Source organism: Notechis scutatus, chromosome 14 (assembly GCF_049901735.1).
Source record: "Notechis scutatus isolate UNSWTSFEM ecotype Mainland chromosome 14, rNotScu1.2, whole genome shotgun sequence".
NCBI lineage: Eukaryota > Metazoa > Chordata > Lepidosauria > Squamata > Elapidae > Notechis > Notechis scutatus.
In genome coordinates, this window is record NC_142022.1 from 2,596,085 (window position 1) to 2,612,911 (window position 16,827).

The 16,827-nt window shown below is 48.0% G+C and overlaps 1 protein-coding gene across 1 annotated transcript; it reads right to left on the reverse strand.

Moving 5' to 3' along the window:
• Positions 1 to 436: 436 nt before the first annotated feature.
• On the reverse strand, positions 437 to 16,827 carry LOC148129495 (uncharacterized). The gene is made up of 7 exons (XM_087943253.1): positions 16,705 to 16,827; positions 12,918 to 13,103; positions 9,636 to 9,896; positions 6,024 to 6,146; positions 4,522 to 4,560; positions 3,428 to 3,489; positions 437 to 1,223 (listed from the first exon to the last, which is right to left on the reverse strand). The coding sequence occupies exons 1-7, from the start codon at positions 16,742 to 16,744 to the stop codon at positions 1,119 to 1,121; spliced, it is 816 nt and encodes a 271-aa protein (XP_087799379.1). The 5' UTR covers positions 16,745 to 16,827; the 3' UTR covers positions 437 to 1,118.

The following is a 16,827-nucleotide window of genomic DNA, read 5'->3' on the forward strand; positions in this document are numbered from 1 at the left end:
TATTCATTCCATCTTGTAAACCACTCTCTTGTTGACTCATCCATAACATGAGAACCTTCAAGGTTTCCACTGTGACTTCCATTCGAACCAGGATAGGTATCATTACAGACTGATGACACGTCATCCAGAATTGGTGGATGACTAATTTTAGTGGTTCCACACAAAAGAGGTTACAGATGGGAGGACCAAGACCTGAGACACCCAGAATGGCAATTCACTTGAAGAGCACAAACGTTATAATATGGTGCATTCAACTTGGAACCTACAGTACAGCAGAGGTCTGCAAACTTGGCAACTTTAAGACTTGTGGACTTCAATTTCCAGAAGTTGAAGTCCACAAGTCTTAAAGTTGCCAAGTTTGGGGACCCCTGCAGTATAGAATAATAGGGTTGGAAGGGACCTTGAAGGTCTTCTAGTCCAACCCCGTGCTCAAGGCTATTCTGGACAAATGGCTGTCCAGCCTCTTCTTGAAAACCAGCAACGGAGCCCCCCACAAATTAACTCATTGATGCACCCATCAGGAAATTTCTGCTTAGTTCTACATTGGATCTCTCTGATCCAATGTCCATCCATTGCTTCCTGTTCAGCCCTCAGGTGCTTTGGAGAAAAAATTGGCCCTCTCTGCTCTGTGGCAGCCCCTCAAATATTGGAAGATTGTATTATGTCACTCCTAGACCTTCTCTTTCTCATACTAGATACTCCTGGTTCCCTCAATTGTCTTCCGGTTTGTCTTCCCACATCATTTTTGACAGATGGCAGTCCAGTCTCTTCTTGAAAGCCTCCAGTGATGATGATGCTCCCACAACCTCTGAAGGCAACTTCTGTTCCAGGGGTGGATTGTTCTCAATGTCAGAAAATTCCTCCTTATTTCCAAGTTGAATCTCTCCTTGTTCAGTTTGAGAACCTAAGCGAGACTAAAATGGGTCAGTTTTGTCACCAGCGAAGTTGGAGATGAGATACCAGTTTTGGAATCCTTCTCCTGTGTGTGTTGTGTGTGTGTGTGGGGTCATTCCAGGACTTCTTTTCTGGGGTGGCCAGACGTCTTTCCACACCCCACCACCCTTAACATTCCTTAACAAGGCGGAAGAAGGCAGTGACCCAGAATCTGAAGCAAAAAATCATGCTTGAGTTGGAAGCTGCTTCGGTGCATCGGACGCCTTTTCCTGGTTGCCGATGGCCGTTTCGGCAGTGGATGTATTGTCCTGAGAAAGAGGTTTAACGCCCTGCGAGGAAGAGAAAAACCCCTTTTCATCTGTTCATGGTCATGTCTGTAGCTCTAAAGCAGGGAGTTCTCAAACGTGGCCACTTTAAGAGTGGAGGACTTCAACTCCCAGAATTCCCCGGCTGGGAGTTGAATTCTGGGAGTTGAAGTCCTTGAGTCTTAAAGGCAGCCATGTTTGGAGAGCCGTGGTCTAAAACCTCGAGCAGCTGTTGGCGGAGCAAGAGAATCGAACTACAGCAGTGCAATTTTAAAAGTCAAAAGCCATTTTTATCCACACTCCTCTGTCCTGGCTGCCAAGATAGCAAAAGGAAGGCAGGATTTGCTGCTTGCTAATATTCCTGCAGCTTCTGGCTCTTGGGGCCAGCAGCCCTCTGGTCAAGGTGGGGACTCTGTCCATCCCTCCTGCAACCCACCATTTCTGCTCTGAACGTGGCCACTTTAGAGTGGAGGACTTCAACTCCCAGAATTCCCGGCTGGGAGTTGAATTCTGGGAGTTGAAGTCCTCAAGTCTTAAAGGCGGCCATGTTTGGAGAGCCGTGGTCTAAAACCTCGAGCAGCTGTTGGCGGAGCAAGAGAATCGAACTACAGCAGTGCAATTTTAAAAGTCAAAAGCCATTTTTATCCACACTCCTCTGTCCTGGCTGCCAAGATAGCAAAAGGAAGGCAGGATTTGCTGCTTGCTAATATTCCTGCAGCTTCTGGCTCTTGGGGGCAGCAGCCCTCTGGTCAAGGTGGGGACTCTGTCCATCCCTCCTGCAACCCACCATTTCTGCTCTGAAGAGCTACCAGTTCTATAGAGGTGGATAGAACTGGTAGAAACCCACCCCTGAGTGGTTTAAATTAAATTGGCCTAAATTGGCCATTGCCTGGAAGGTTAGTCTGGAGGTTGTTTGTGGCTGGCTTTGCTGAAAACGACCTCCTGCATTCCTGGCTTGGATAATTCCTGTGACTTCTCCTTGCGAGCTCTGAAACTCGGACCACTGGACTTGTTGACAAACCTCAGTAGAGGCCGTGGACCTCGGAGGGCTGTTTATTTTTGGAACCTCCCCCGGGGCAAAACCTTTATTTCCAAGCCTGTTTTTGGTTTGGCTGTAAGTTTGTTTTGCATTTGGGTATCTACTTGGTCACGAGCCAATGACTGTGGCTAAGTTTGCACGTGTGGGTGAATGGAGGCAGCACATGTGGTCACGTGACTGTGGGATCCTACGAACAAAGCCATAAATGTGGCCTTGTTATCGGGCAGCTGAACTTCGGTCATGCAGTTGCGGAGACAGCCTGACCGTTGGAACTGTGTTGTAAGTAGCCCCAAGGTAGGTCTGTTGCAAATTTAAACACTTGTTAAGCAACTCCTAAGTTGGGGACTCTATTTCTTATGCCAGCTTTGGAAGCCACACTGAGATCCGATGCTCCCACGCTGCCACAATTGGGCCTGGGAAAGGGGGAGGGGGGAATTCATTGGAGTAGATCTAGTTAGACATAACAACATTCTTTTTCTGATTCAAGGTCAGGTCGTGTTGCGCACAGTGAAAGGAAGTCTTACTTTGGGACAGATGGTGATTGGGCCATGGGATGTGGTGATGGGTGCAGGGAGTGGATTTTGTAGTTTTTACTTATTGCAAGGAAGCCCAAAACTTTCAGATTCAGGATTCCACAGTTGAGCCAGTTACTATCCAAATAAAAGGAACTTTTGAGAGATGTCTGTCTCGGAGTTATTGGCTGGAATGGAGGTTTGCTGGAACGCTGTTATATGTGGGGTTGTATTTCTTGGCGTTAGGATATATGTGGGAGATACTGGGTCATAGTGACCCGAACGGAACTGGTTAATGATCCATTGTGCTTCGATGGACATAACAGAAAGACATAGCAATGAGAAAAAGGGTAGTTTCCAAAGACAAGGAAACAGGTGTTACGCTATGGGTGTGGCGTAGGGAGATACGTACTTGGATAGATTGTGAACCCAGGACAGGGGCAGAGATTGTATATTTGAACCTATATATAAACCCCAGCCCTCCTGGGGAAAATGTCTTCTGCCATGAGCAGAATTCCTTTTTGCAAAAACTTAATAATAAATCTCTTGTTCACTGTTTCCGGTTGTTTTTTGTTATTATTATCACAAAAGCTGACATTTTATGCTACGCAGAAGACCAGGCAAAGGTGGGAAAGGAAACGGGACTTCCATCCCCCCACAGGGCATAACTGGATTACCTCGGGAAGGAAGGTGACCTCTGCCGTCTGTTCCACCGAAGGACCCACCTCACTGTCGGACTCTGAAATGAGAATTAAGCCCTGTTCAGGCCCAGGATTGGAGAATGGATGCTCCGCCTAAAGAGACCATTACATGTGCTAACTGAGGCTGCTGGGAGTTGGAAGTCGGCAAGGTTGGGTCTCCTCTGCTCTGATTTGCAATAGAGGAGGTGACCAGGCTGAGCCCAAGGGAGGGAGGAGTCAAGCAAGTCCTCAGCCTCGAGTCCCTTTGTGCTCACAAAGTCCCATCCAAGTCCCAAGATCCAAGTCCCATCTTGAGTTCCGCTAATTGTTATCTGCTACCAATTTGCTTTGAACCGTTAGTCGGCCAGATTCTTGTCGAGAGTTGACCTCGCAATAAACCTATATCCATGATGGCAAACCTATGGCACGCGTGCTATAGGTGGCACGCAGAGCCATTTGTTCGAGCACGTGAGCCCAAGCCAAATTTACCCGCACTGAGCATGCATGCGCCTCCCAGATGATTTTGGGCCCGTTTGAGGCTGTTTTCGCCCTCCTGGGCTCAAGGGAAGCCTCTGCAGCCTCGGGAGGCCGAAAAATGGGCCTTCAGAAATACTGGAAGTGACGAAATGGGCCTGTTTTTTGGCCTCGCGAGGCAGCAGAGGCTTCCCTTGAGACTCCGGGAGGGTGAAAATGGCCTCAAACGGGCCCAAAATCATCTGGGAGGCGCGTGCATGTGCAGTGCAGGTAAGGGGGTGAGGCAGGGGTGTTGCACGTGGGATGCAGGTAAGGGGGTGGGGTGCATTGCATCATGGGTGCCGGCATGCAATGCGCATGCACTATTGCGCGTGCACATGCTTTCGGCACACCACAACAAACAGTTTTCGCCATCACTGACCTATATATTCATTTAAACTGCCTGGACTTCCTGATTATTGTGCCCAAAACCCTCTTTTGCTGCTACATGAAAGTACAAACAAACAAACTCCTGATTTGCAGCACCCCAGAGCGGTTCCCCATCCCGGCACCCAAGAAATGTGAATGTGGCCCAGCCGTGGCTCTTGATGAGGGCCGTGGCTACGAAGGTGACATACCTGAAGACTCGTTGATGGACTCCATGCTGCTGTGTATTTCTGTTGGACGGGAAAGAAAAGAGAGGTGAATTCTTTGAAGCAGTGGCCCCCAACCTTTTTTGTGCCACGGCCCGGTACCGGCATCACAAAATGATCTGCAGCCCGGTACCGGCATCAGCACGCATGGCAAGGCGAGCCGAGCGACCGGCCAGCCAGCCGTCCCCCGCTTCTCCCCGCCACCTTCAACTCCTCCTTTGTACCTGTGTCGATGGGTTTCACGACGGCTTCGGGACGGTCGCTCGGCTCGCCTTGCCATGCGTGCTGAAAGAATCCTCGCGCCTTAGTTTTGTTCAAAGCCGCCGCCCCCCTCGATGAAACTAAGGCGCGAGGATTCCTTCAGGACCCAAACGCTGCTTTCCAACTGGAAAAGCTCACCGGAAGCACTTTCTCACCAAAACAAGATGGCGGTGCCCAGCAAACCGGCAGCCCAGTAGAAAATGTTCCACGGACCGGTACCGGTCTGAGGCCCGGTGGTTGGGGACCCCTGCTTTGGAGGATCTGCTGTTTGCGTGCATGCTGGGCTGCTGCAGGCATTATCTGGGGCACCCCCCACCCCCTGCCCGTCATCTTGCCCATGGCCAGGACCGTTGGTTAGTTCACTGGCTAGTTGTCGCGCCCCTGTCAGAATCTGATTCGGAGGGAGGCCAAGCAGCGGACAGGGAGTGGGAGCGTGGCTCCGTGGGCTGTGGAAGAAACTGGGGGATTTTTTTTTTACTACCGGTCCTGTGGGCGTGGCTTGGTGGGCGTGGCAGGAGAAGGATATACTGCAAAGCCTCCATTCCCTCCTCACCCCACTGACCTGCTTTCCAGCTCCCTTTTCCTGCACAGGGCAACCAAAGAAGACCCAGTCGATCAGCTGGGACTCAAAGGGAGGCAGAGAAGAGATGGGGTTGGCGGGGCCAGTCGGAGGTGGGATTGGCTGGTTCTCTGAACTACTCAACATTTCCGCTACCGGTTCTGGAGAACCGGTCAGAACCGGCTGAATACCACCTCTACCCATGGGGCTGGCACAGGCACTGTGGGCCGGTCCCTTGATATTTCCAGGCCGACCCCGCGGGCCTTGAGTTTGACACCCCTGCCCTATTAAACCACCTCAGACAAGTGGCAGTCCAATCTCTTCTTAAAAGCCTTCAGTGATGAAGCAGTCACAACTTCTAGAGGCGGGTTGTTCCACTGGTTAATCGTTTTCCCTGTCATGAAATAGTTCTTTGGTTGCTTCTCTCCTGGATGAGTTTCCATCCGTTGCTTCCTGTCCTGCCTTCCGCTGCTTTGGAAAATGGCTTGACCTCCTTTCTTCTTTGTGGCAGCCCCTCAAATATTGGGCACCCGTAGTCCTTCTTTTCACTAGACCAGACACCCCCAATTCCTACAACCGTGCTTCGTACGTTTTAAGAGTGAATACTAAACCATTTGGCAAATAAGCATTCCTGCTAAAAAAAGAGAGAAAAAAAGGGACTTCTCACCTCTTCCTCTTTTCCGTCTGTACATTAAGAAGAGAAACAGCAAGATCACAAGAACGATGAAAGGTGGGACGATATATTTAGCGTAAAAAGATGCCGAGAGGTATTTGCTGGTGATAGGCGGATCTGTAGGAACCCCCAAATAAAAGCAAAGTCAGTTAGATCCTTCCCCGAACCCTATTTTTTTCTAGCAAAATTGCTGAGTGGTTTAAGCATTTTTATGAAGTATCATTTATGACAGGGGTCTCCAACCTTGGCAACTTTAAGCCTGGAGGACTTCAACTCCCAGAATTCCCCAGCCAGCAAAGCTGGCTGGGGAATTCTGGGAGTTGAAGTCCTCCAGGCTTAAAGTTGCCAAGGTTGAGACCCTGATTTATGACATTCCTTCCCCCCCCCCAAATGACCCACCAGGCTAGCAACCCCAACTCAAATGGTGGGCACCAGGTTGGGGAAAGCCGAGTAAGGATTTGACTCTCACCAACCCCGATCAGTGCGCCCAATGGGAGGAGTTGCTACTCCAAAATACGTGACTTTGGTATCATGATGTATTTCATCGTAGAATAATAGGTTGGACGGTCTTTGGAGATCATCTTGCCTAGCCCAGATACCTGCCTAGAGTAGATTCACTCCTACAGTAGGCAAGGATGCTCTTGAGGTTGACTATGTGCAACCCCCTGGCAAGTGTCCTCACAACTCCCTGAGGGTACAAAAACTGTTGGCCAGAGGAACAGGCTGCCACTGGAAGTGGTGAGGTTTTTCAACAGAGGCTGAATGGTCATTGGTCACAGAATCCTTGTCAACCCTACAGGCTGATAGAGAAGAATATTTGCAGCTCAGGGTTAAAATGAGGGGTCCTTGGTGCTCTCTGAACTTGGCTGTTTTCTTGCAGAAGTTTCATTACCCAAACTAGGTAAGACCATCAGTGCAATGTTGGACTGGAGACTTCTAAATTCCCTCCAATTCTATGGTACGATTGACAAGCAGTTGTGCCACTAACATTAACCCAAACTCTACAACTGGAAATTAAAATTAATGTACCACCACCATTAACCCAGACTCTACACCTGGTCTTTTTAACTGTAGCATTAACCTTTGGTAAATGTTCTGGGTTATCTACAAGTCTGACTTTTTTTGCATGCTCAAACTCTTGACTCATTCTGCGGTTATTTTCAGGATATCTTCCCTGGTAAGTCACACAGGGGTGGGATTCTACTGGTTTGAAACGGTTCGAGCGAACCGGATGTTAAAGTTATAGCGGTTTGGCTGAACCGGTATTTCAACTGACCGGTTGAGTCCAGCTTCTGGTGGGCCTCCAGAGCCCAGAGGAGGCCGTTTTTGCCCTCTCAGAGGCCTGGGGGAGGCCGCTGGACTCTTGAGAGGGCGAAAAACGGCCTTCCCAGAAAAAACGGAAGTGGCAAAATGGTCCTATTTCCAGTTTCCGGTGGGCCTCTAGACCCTTGGGAGGGTGAAAATGGCCTCCCCGGGCTCTGGAGGCCCACCGGAAGCCGGAAACAGGAAGTTTGGGTAGGCCCCGCCCACCATGGCCCCGCCCACTCAGCAACCAGGCAGTGAACTGGTTGGTGGGATTTTTGAATCCCATCTCTGGAGTCACACGAAATGAATTTTCCCAGGATTGCAAGCATCTCTTGCCATAAGCCATTGTCGGGTTAGAAAAGGAAGATGGCGATGTGTCAGCTCATAAACCATTTTCTATACACGTTTTGTAGTTGGCAACAGAAAGAAGGGGGAGTTTCAAAGAGCAGGCGGCAGTGTGGAATCGAAAGTACATTCCAATCATATTTTCTTCAGAGACTGATTAGATGGCTGAAGCTTCTGCTGTGCAAAAATCTAATTTGGAGAGCATGATTGATGACTCTTGGCTATGGACATATTTCATTGGAGAATATGAATAATATGATATCATAATAATAATATGAATAAACCCAGAGGAGTGGGGAGAAAAGCAGGGTCAAGGGTGACAGTGAATTATGTGTCTCAGAGTCGGCTACGCCCAGGTCATGCCGATGTTGACTTCCAATAAATCCTTTGAAGTTTTGGGAGTTTGGAGACTAATGATTTAATTGGGATAACTGCCAGAATCCTGACACGATGCCTTAAATGCCAATCTTGATGCCTGCCGGGTGTTCTGTGTCTCCTGTTTTTGTTTTTTATTATTTAAACAGGAATATTTCAATTAAACAGGAATAGAAAGATAGAAAGATGATGGGCCCCTTGGTGCTCTCTGAGCTGGCTTGTTTCCTTGCAGATGTTTCATTACCAAACAAAGTAATATCGTTAGTCATGGGGCTTGCTCCCTATTTATACATAGTTTGCTCTGCCAGGGTTGGTGGGGTGTGGTTTTCTCCTTGGTAGTTCCTCGATTAGGTTATTGTTTTCTATTTGATTTTTTTGTCTGGTATTAATCTCTTATCTTGGTCTTGGTTATTGGTGTTCTGGTTTGATGGTTGCTTTTTAGCTTTTTTTTATTGTCTCTTTGCGCTGGTGCGTAAATGGGGTTTATCTCTATGTGTCTGTCGATTCGTCTGTATGCCAAGCTTCTAGGAATTCCCTAGTGGTTTTGATCTAGGATGGTGATGGCAAACCTTTTTGTTGTGGTGTGCTGAAAGCACGTGTGTGTGTGTGAGCACCCACAATGCAATGCGTCCTGTCCCCCCCATGTATGCGTGTGCAACCCCCCCCCTTACCTGCACTGTGAATGTGTGCTCCTCCCAGCTGATTTTTGGCCCGTTTGAGGGTGTTTTTGCCCTCCCGGGGGCTTGAGGGAAGCCTCTGCAGCCTTTGGAGGTCGAAAAACGGCCCGTTTGGCACTTCTGGTTTTGCCACTTCCAGTATTTCTGAAAGGCCCATTTTTCAGCTTCTGAAAAGGCCTCAAATGGGCCAAAACTCAGCTGGGAGGTGCGTGCATGCGCAGTGCAAGTCAATTTGACTAGGGCTCACATGCCCGCACAAATGGGTCTGTGTGCCACCTGTGGCACGCGTGCCGTAGGTTCGCCATCACGGATCTACGATGTGCACAGTTTCCCAGTTGAAACTATGGTTGAGTCTCTTCATGTGTTGGGAGATTAAAGAGTTTTCCTTGTGTCTTTTGGCTGCTAATAGCCGTTTATTGATGTGCTCTGCGTCTTCTACCTGTCTGTCTCATGGATCTTTCACTGTAGGTTGTGGATGATTTTTGCTTTTATCTTTTGGGATCTTTTGGCATCTTTTACTTAAGATGCTTTGGGGAGGGGGGCTTTAGCCGGTTTCTGTTGGCAGATAGAAAAAGTTATCAGTTATATCTGCAGAGTCCTTTGAGGGTGAACAAGGAGCATCTAGGAGCATTTAGCCCAGAGTCACGTTAGGTAATGAGGTGAGCGATGCATACAAGTAATAAATAAATATTTACAAATATCATAATTATAAATATCGTAAATCTCCATCTTCTTCTAAATGGGTGTTTTTGACTGGCATGGCTGCTGCATCAGCCACATTTGTGAGCTTGCCCTCACAATGTCAAAATGTGCCCCATGTGCACCCCCAGACGTTGCCCTACCCCTGGGCAAAACCCTCCGGTGCCTTAACCTCACCCGTTTTTGTACCAGAAGCTGCGCTCACCCTGGCAATGCTTCTCCAACGAAACCATGCTGGAACTTTCACCCGCCTGGCTGCGAACAATGCAGACGTAATCCGGGGCGCCCTGCAGAGGCTTCTGGGCAACGTTCAGTGTCTGCGCCGTGGAGAGAACCACGCTGCCGTTGACCTGGAACCAGGTGTAACTCAGGTCGCCGGCTTCCTCTTCTGGCACGGCACAGCTCAGGAGGGCCTGGCAGGTCCCGTTCTTGGCATGGACGGTGATGGTTGGGGCTGTCAGCTTCCCTGGAGGAGCCCAGGAAGGGGGGACAGTTAGTACAGGGGTGTCAAACTCAGGGTGGGTAAATCTGGCCCATGGGGGCAGCTTGGAAACAGCAAAAGACCTGTCTGCGATGCCTCTACTGGCCAAAACAGGGGGGTGCGTGGGGGCATGGTGTGGGTCCATGTGGGGGGTCCCCGTGCCCTGTTTTTGGCCTGGATGGCCTCCTGGAGCTCTGCCAGCCAAAATGAGGTACAGGGGGGTCCCATATGGGCTCCCGGCACTCCATTTTCAGTCTGAATAGTTTCCCGCAGCACTAGCAGCCAAAACGGGGTGGGTGGGGGGCATATGGGGCCCCCCGTGCCCTGTTTTTGGCCTGGGTGGCCTCCTGCAGCAGTGTGCCGGCCTAAACGGAGCGTGAGCGGCCCATGCGTGGCCCCTGCACTCTGTTTTGGCCAGCAGGGGGGCTGTGGGAGGCATCTGTCCCATCTCTACCCCACCCTCCCTTGGCCGGTCCGTGGAGAAGTACAAGGCTGATGCAGCCTTCGAAGAAATCCAGTTTGACACCCTTGAGTTAGTAGATGAAAGTCGCTGTGATGTGGGGATGATGTTTGGGGGAGAAGGAGGCCTCCATTTTAAAACTCTAAGCTTTTCCTTGAAAGTATTTCCAAAATCAATCAATTCTAATACAGCTTTTTTTAAAAACTTCCTTTTAGAATAGAATAGAATATAAATAGAAATAGAATAGAATAGAAAATAGAATAAGAATTAGAAAAGAATAGAATAGAATAGAATAGAATAGAATAGAATAGAATAGAATAATGGAATGGAATGGAATGGAATGGAATGGAATGGAATGGAATGGAATAGAATAGGATAGGATAGGATAGGATAGGATAGGATAGGATAGGATAGGATAGGATAGGATAGGACAGGACAGGACAGGACAGAATAGAATAACAGAATTGGAAGGGACCTTGGAGGTCTTCTAGTCCAACCCCCTGCCTAGGCAGGAAACCCTACACCACTTCAGACAAACGATTATCCAACATCTTTTTTAAAACTTCCAGTGTTGGAGCATTCACAACTTCTGGAGGCAAGGTGTTCCTCTGATGAATTGCTCTACTAGGAAATTTATCCTTAGTTCTAGATTGCTTCTTTCCTTGGTTAGTTTCCATCCTTATTGCTTCTTGTCCTGCCCTCAGGTGCTTTGGAGAATAGCTTGACTCCCTCTACTTTGGGGCAGCCCCTGGGATATTGGAAGGCTGCTCTCCTGTCTCCCCTGGTCCTTCTCTTCACTAGACCAGCCAGGCCCAGTTCCTGCAACCATTCATCGTATGTTTGAGCCTCCAGAGACCCCTAATCATCCTGGTTGCTCTTCTCTGCACTCTTTCTAGAGTTCTGTCTCACTTTTCTTCTTTCCCAAAAGATGAAAGAATACAAACTCACACAAACACAGGCAGGCAAGCTGGCTCTGACTTCACAGAGTTAATTCTTTGGAACTGATAATATCCTTGGCATTCCAACATGCTCTGCCTGCCAAGTCCGAACTGATAACAAATAAAAATCCACTCACAGAAAATTACAAGGCAGTCCACAAAAATCATTCACGAAGAAAACCTGAAGTAAGATTAAACTTTGTCCCGTACAAAGTTCCAGCCGAAGACACACCCACTTTTATCCCCTGTGGGGTGTGGCTCAATGACTCAGCTCACTCTCTGACCCTCCCACGCCTCCTACGTTGCTGCTCACGTTTCTCCCTACGACGCTGCTTAGGATCAAGCCAACACTCTTCCTCTTGACTCCCTGCTCCGATATGCCCTCCTCCTGATTAATCTCAGGCTGTTCCTCTCGGTTGTCTAATGAAACCTGAGGCATTATCAGGGAGGAAGGTCCTGGGGAGGAAGGCATTCCCAGTTCCTCCTCCTCATCTTCCAGGTCTTCTTCCTCTGACAGCACAGGCTCGGGAATCGGGGCCACAACACTCCACACCTTTTTTACACCATGGTGACCAAACCTGGATGTAGTATTTCCAAGGGTGGCCTTACCAAGGCCTTATAAAGTGGTATTAACTCTTCACATGATCTTGATTCTATCTATGCAGCCTAGAACTATGTGGCTTTTTTGGCGGCCGCTGCACACGTCTGGCTCCTATTTAAATGGTTGTCCACTAGGACTCCGAGATCCCTCTCCCAGTTACTGCTATTGAGCAAGGAACCACATATATTGTACCTGTGAATTTTATTTTTTCTTGCCTAAATATAGAATCTTACATTTTTCACCATTGACATTCAGCTATTGGATGTTGTGCTTGTGATGGGGGGAAAAATGGAACGGTTGATTTTGGTTTTGCTGATTGGCTAAGTATATAGTCTTCAACCTTCAATAGTTCATTTAGTGACCATTCAAAGTTACAACAGCACTGAAAAAAGTAACTTATGGGGTTTTTTTTTCACCCTTGCGACTGTGGCAGGTGTCCCCATGATCACAATTCATACAAAATTCTTCAACTGACTCATATTTATGATGGCTGCAGAGTCCCAGGGCCACAGGATCTCCTTTTGGGACCTTCTGACAAGCAAAGTCAATGAAGAAGCCGGATTCACTTAACAACCATATCACTGACTTAACAAGCGCAGGGATTCGCTTAGCAACTGTGGCAAGAATGGTCACAAAATGGGACAAAACTCACTTAACAACTGTCTCTCTCAGCAACAGAAATCAACACATTTTTTTTTTCTTTTCTATCCCGCACTTTCTCCTCTTCCTCTTCTCCTCCCCTAGGTTCCAATTATTTTCATTTTCTTTGTATTTTATATTCCGATGAACGAATACAACTTTAATCATGGAGAAGAAAGACCGGGGGGGGGGAGGGTTGGACTAGAAGACCTACAGGGTCCCTTCCAACTGTGCTATTCTGCATTCCGTCATTCCTTTATTTTTGTTATAGCAGTGCAACCAATCAGTGAAACCAGATGGTAGCGAGCGTCGGTTCTCCTGAGAGCCTGGGACTCATATTCTCACCCTCCCCTCCTTTTGAGGCTTACTGGCTTTGTAGTCCGTGCTGCTTTGCACGGTCAGGAGGGGACTGGTTGTGCTGGCCAGCCACGTTGATCTCCAAGGGGTGTCTGTCCCGTTTTCCAGCACCGTCTTGTTCTGGGTGACCCCATCTTGAAATTCCTGCAGAGGCCCCTTGAAGCCGCCTTTGGGATCATGTTCCACCCCTTGGAAGGCTGGAAAAATTAAAATTAAAAAAAACATTTCAAGGTATTGTGGGAAGTACAACCCCCAAAAGGATAGTGCCAGAATCCTCAGAAAACAGTGCCAAGAGACTCAAGCTGGCCCTACTCCCAGTGGTGCAATTCAACCAGTGAAACCATTGGTTTGGTGAGCGCATGCTTTGCACACCCAGCATTTAGAAAAGACCATTTTTAGCTGTGATATTTACCTTCTGCTGCAGCCCCAGTGAGTAAAACAGCTGATGCGTGGCAAACGGTTCTGCCACGTGAATCAGCTGTGCTCAAAAATCAGGAAATAAAGCACCCGAACTGGTCCAAACTGGTAGAATCCCACCCCTACCTTCCCCCTTTAAGGAAATTAAGAAGCACCAGCTGAAAGGAAAACTCATAGCAGCCCTGCTAATGGCCGTTACAAAAGGTAATAGAGCTGACAACAGAAACACTAAGTAGAGCCATCAAGATAAGGGGAATCAGGCTAAAAATAAATTCTCCAAGGTAAACCAAAACTCCCTTTTTCCTGCCTCTGACAGGATTAAACCCCAAGGACAGGGAAAACAAAAGACCTGGGACCAAGTAAACCAGTAAAACCCAGTATTAATCCAGTAAAACCAAACCCCAGGGCATTCAGAAGCCCATCAAAACCCGTCAAGCTGCAGGATTCCTTCAAAGTGGAATTAAAGCATAAAAGGCTCCGATTCACACTTCCAAGCTGCTCGCAAGCCAGGAAGCTGTGTCACTGTTTGCTTCTTGCCTTCTTCCTACATTAAAAGAATCCCGCTTTCTGGCAGCTGGCTTCTGCAACCATTTCTTCTCAACGTCTGGGGTGTGTCCTGGCTGGGAACAAACTGGGGACATTTCTTTCAACAGTATATTGAAGACAGTGGTGGTCTTCTACCAGTTTGGCCTGGTTCAGGTGAACCAGTAGTAAAAATGCTACCGTTCGGCGAACTGGTACTTCTTCCCCCACACCCGCTCCGACAATCAGCTGTTCCAACGATCAGCTGTGCCACGTTCCCCCTCGCTGTCTTCACCCAGGAGGCTTCCCCGAGGCCCAGGAGGCAAAAAAAAAAAATGGAGCATGGGGGTTGCTGCAAAAAAGCCACGCCCACACAGTCCTACGGCCCACCCAGCCACTCCCACCTAGCCACGCCCACAGAACTGGTAGTAAAAATATTTGCATTCCATCCCTGATTGAAGATCTTCAAGAAACAGAATTATCTCCCCTCCAATTTTTTAATAATCTTATTTTTCAGAGGTCTTGATTGTGTTCCAGCGTTGTAAAAACAGTTCCTGCTGAAATCTCACACATCCAGATCAACAAAGCCATACTAAAACATGCTGCTATTTAGCCAACATTTAATAAACCAGCCAGGACTGATTGTACAGCCAGCCCTGGCTGATAAACCATGTCATCTGTTCCTAATCACATGTCCCAAATGTTGCATTTTTAAACAAATGCTGCTCCCTCTCCACCTCAAGATAGAGGATTTTTCTCCCAAGCACCACAATTAATAATAAATAAAATAGAATACTGAATTAAATAATTAAAATTAAATTGGGGGAAAGGACCATGCCAGGCAAAATGCCTATAGAAATACTGATCCCCCAAGAATGACCCCTTTTCTGCAACCAGGCCTGCACTTCCCACTCCCACAGAAAGTGTGACACACAAACAGGGTTGTGGGGGGAAAATGCCACCCTACCATCCTGAAGATGGCAGTGCCTGTGTAGTTTGAATGCCCAGTGTTAATCCCCTGTTCCAAAGAGTTTGGAACTCAGTTACAAACAGTTAGAGCAGATAGTCCTCGACTTACGACTGTAATTGAGCCTGGAATTATAATTGTAAATCATGTCAGTGGTTAATTGAGTCACCACACTGGACTGCACCAGATTATTTTACAATATTTTTTTTGCGGTGGTCATTAAGAAGATGCTGCAGTCATTAAGTGGATCGTTTTAGCCTAATGAATGTTTTTTTTTTTTGTTGGAAAATGGAAGTAAACACTGGTTGCCCGAAAAAAACACATCATAAATTACAGTCTTGTTATTGCAGTCCTGTTATTTAGCAACCGACCATAAATGCAGGCCGGTTGCTAAACACCCAAAATGTGATCACATGGCCATTGGAATACATGTGTGCGTTATAAGTTCAAAACTGGTCATAAATTGCTCCATTATGGCTGGAAGCCGAGGACTGTTAATTAGTTTTCTCACACATTGCAAAGAACTGAAGCAGAAGATTTTGATAGTCCTTGATACAGATAATCAGAGTTGGAAGGGACCTTGTAGGTCATCTCGTCCAACCCCCCGCCCAAGCAGGTGACCCTACACTGTTTCTGACAAATGGCAGTCCAGTCTCTTCTTAAAACTCCTTCAATCCTTCCAGTGGCAACCAAAAAAGACCCAGCCAATCAGCTGGGACTCAATGGGAGGCAGATAAGAGATGGGGTTGGTGGAGCCAGTCAGAGGTGGGATTGGCCACTACTGGTTCTCCAGAACTGGTCAGAACCTGCTGAAGACCACTTCTGAACCTCTCCAATTCTCTCCAAAATGCCTGAAAGAAGAATTCTGCAGAATCTCTAAAAAGGACAAGCATCCCAGAGGTGGTATTCAGCCGGTTCTGACCGGTTCTACAGAACCGGTAGCAAAAAATTTTCAGTAGTTCGGAAAACCGGCCAATCCCACCTCTGACTGGCCCCGCCAACCCCATTTTCTATTCTCTGCCTCCCATTGAGTCCCAGCTGATCGGCTGGATCTCCTTTGGTTGCCCTGCACAGGAGAACGGAGCTGGAAAGCAGGTTAGGGGGGTGGGGAGGGAAGGGGGAATTTGCAGTATATCCTTCCCCTGCCGCACCCACCAAGCCGCGCCCACAGAACCAGCAGTAAAAAATGTTGAATCCCACCACTGAAGCAGCCGCGTGGGCCCTGCTGTGCTCCGACAACTTGCTAACCTCAGTTATTAAACTGACTCATTTTCTGAGCGTTCAGTGAACCCTAAACCAACCAACCAAGCTGGATTTGCACATCTGGCTTGGCTCCCCCCCCCAAAAAGGGAGGAAATCACCTTCATTCTAACCAAGCTTTCACATAAACAAAGCCTATTACGTGAATCCAGCTCTTAAATTCCTATTTTTCTCCTTTTGTGGGGCTTACTCTGATTTTCCTTTCCTTTCTTTTTTTTTTTATAAAGCTCTTTTGTGAGCTGATGGGGAAATGGGGAAATTTGGAAGGAATGGAAAGTGTTGGTGTGGTTAGTTCAGTTTCGAACTAAGTGAGAAGTTCTTTAGTCACCCTAAAAAGTGTGGTTTGCTTCACCTATTCATCCTCATTTTTTTGGAAATGACTCCTCGGACTGACACAATTCTGTGCTGTTCTGGGGTTTTCGTTTTGGTTTTTAATCCCCCTCCCCGGACCCCTTCCTCTCTTCAAGTTCCCCTTGGATACGGGAAGGGAAGCCGAGAGGACTCCCAAGGTCTCCTCCTCCTCCTGCCAACCTCGCCCAACGGGTTTGTCCCGTTTCTTCTTCTGCCCAGAGTTTAGGAAAGAGAAACGTGGCTCTTCTCTACCCAGAAATTGTTCTGACCTGAGAACTCACCTGCAGGACGAAAGAGGGCCAGGATCCAAAGCTGCCACATGTCTCTGTCTGGCTTTTTATCGACCAGGAGCTCCAGCGGGACAGAAGGAACCAGAGAAGGTTCCTCTTTTGGGCTGGCTTTGC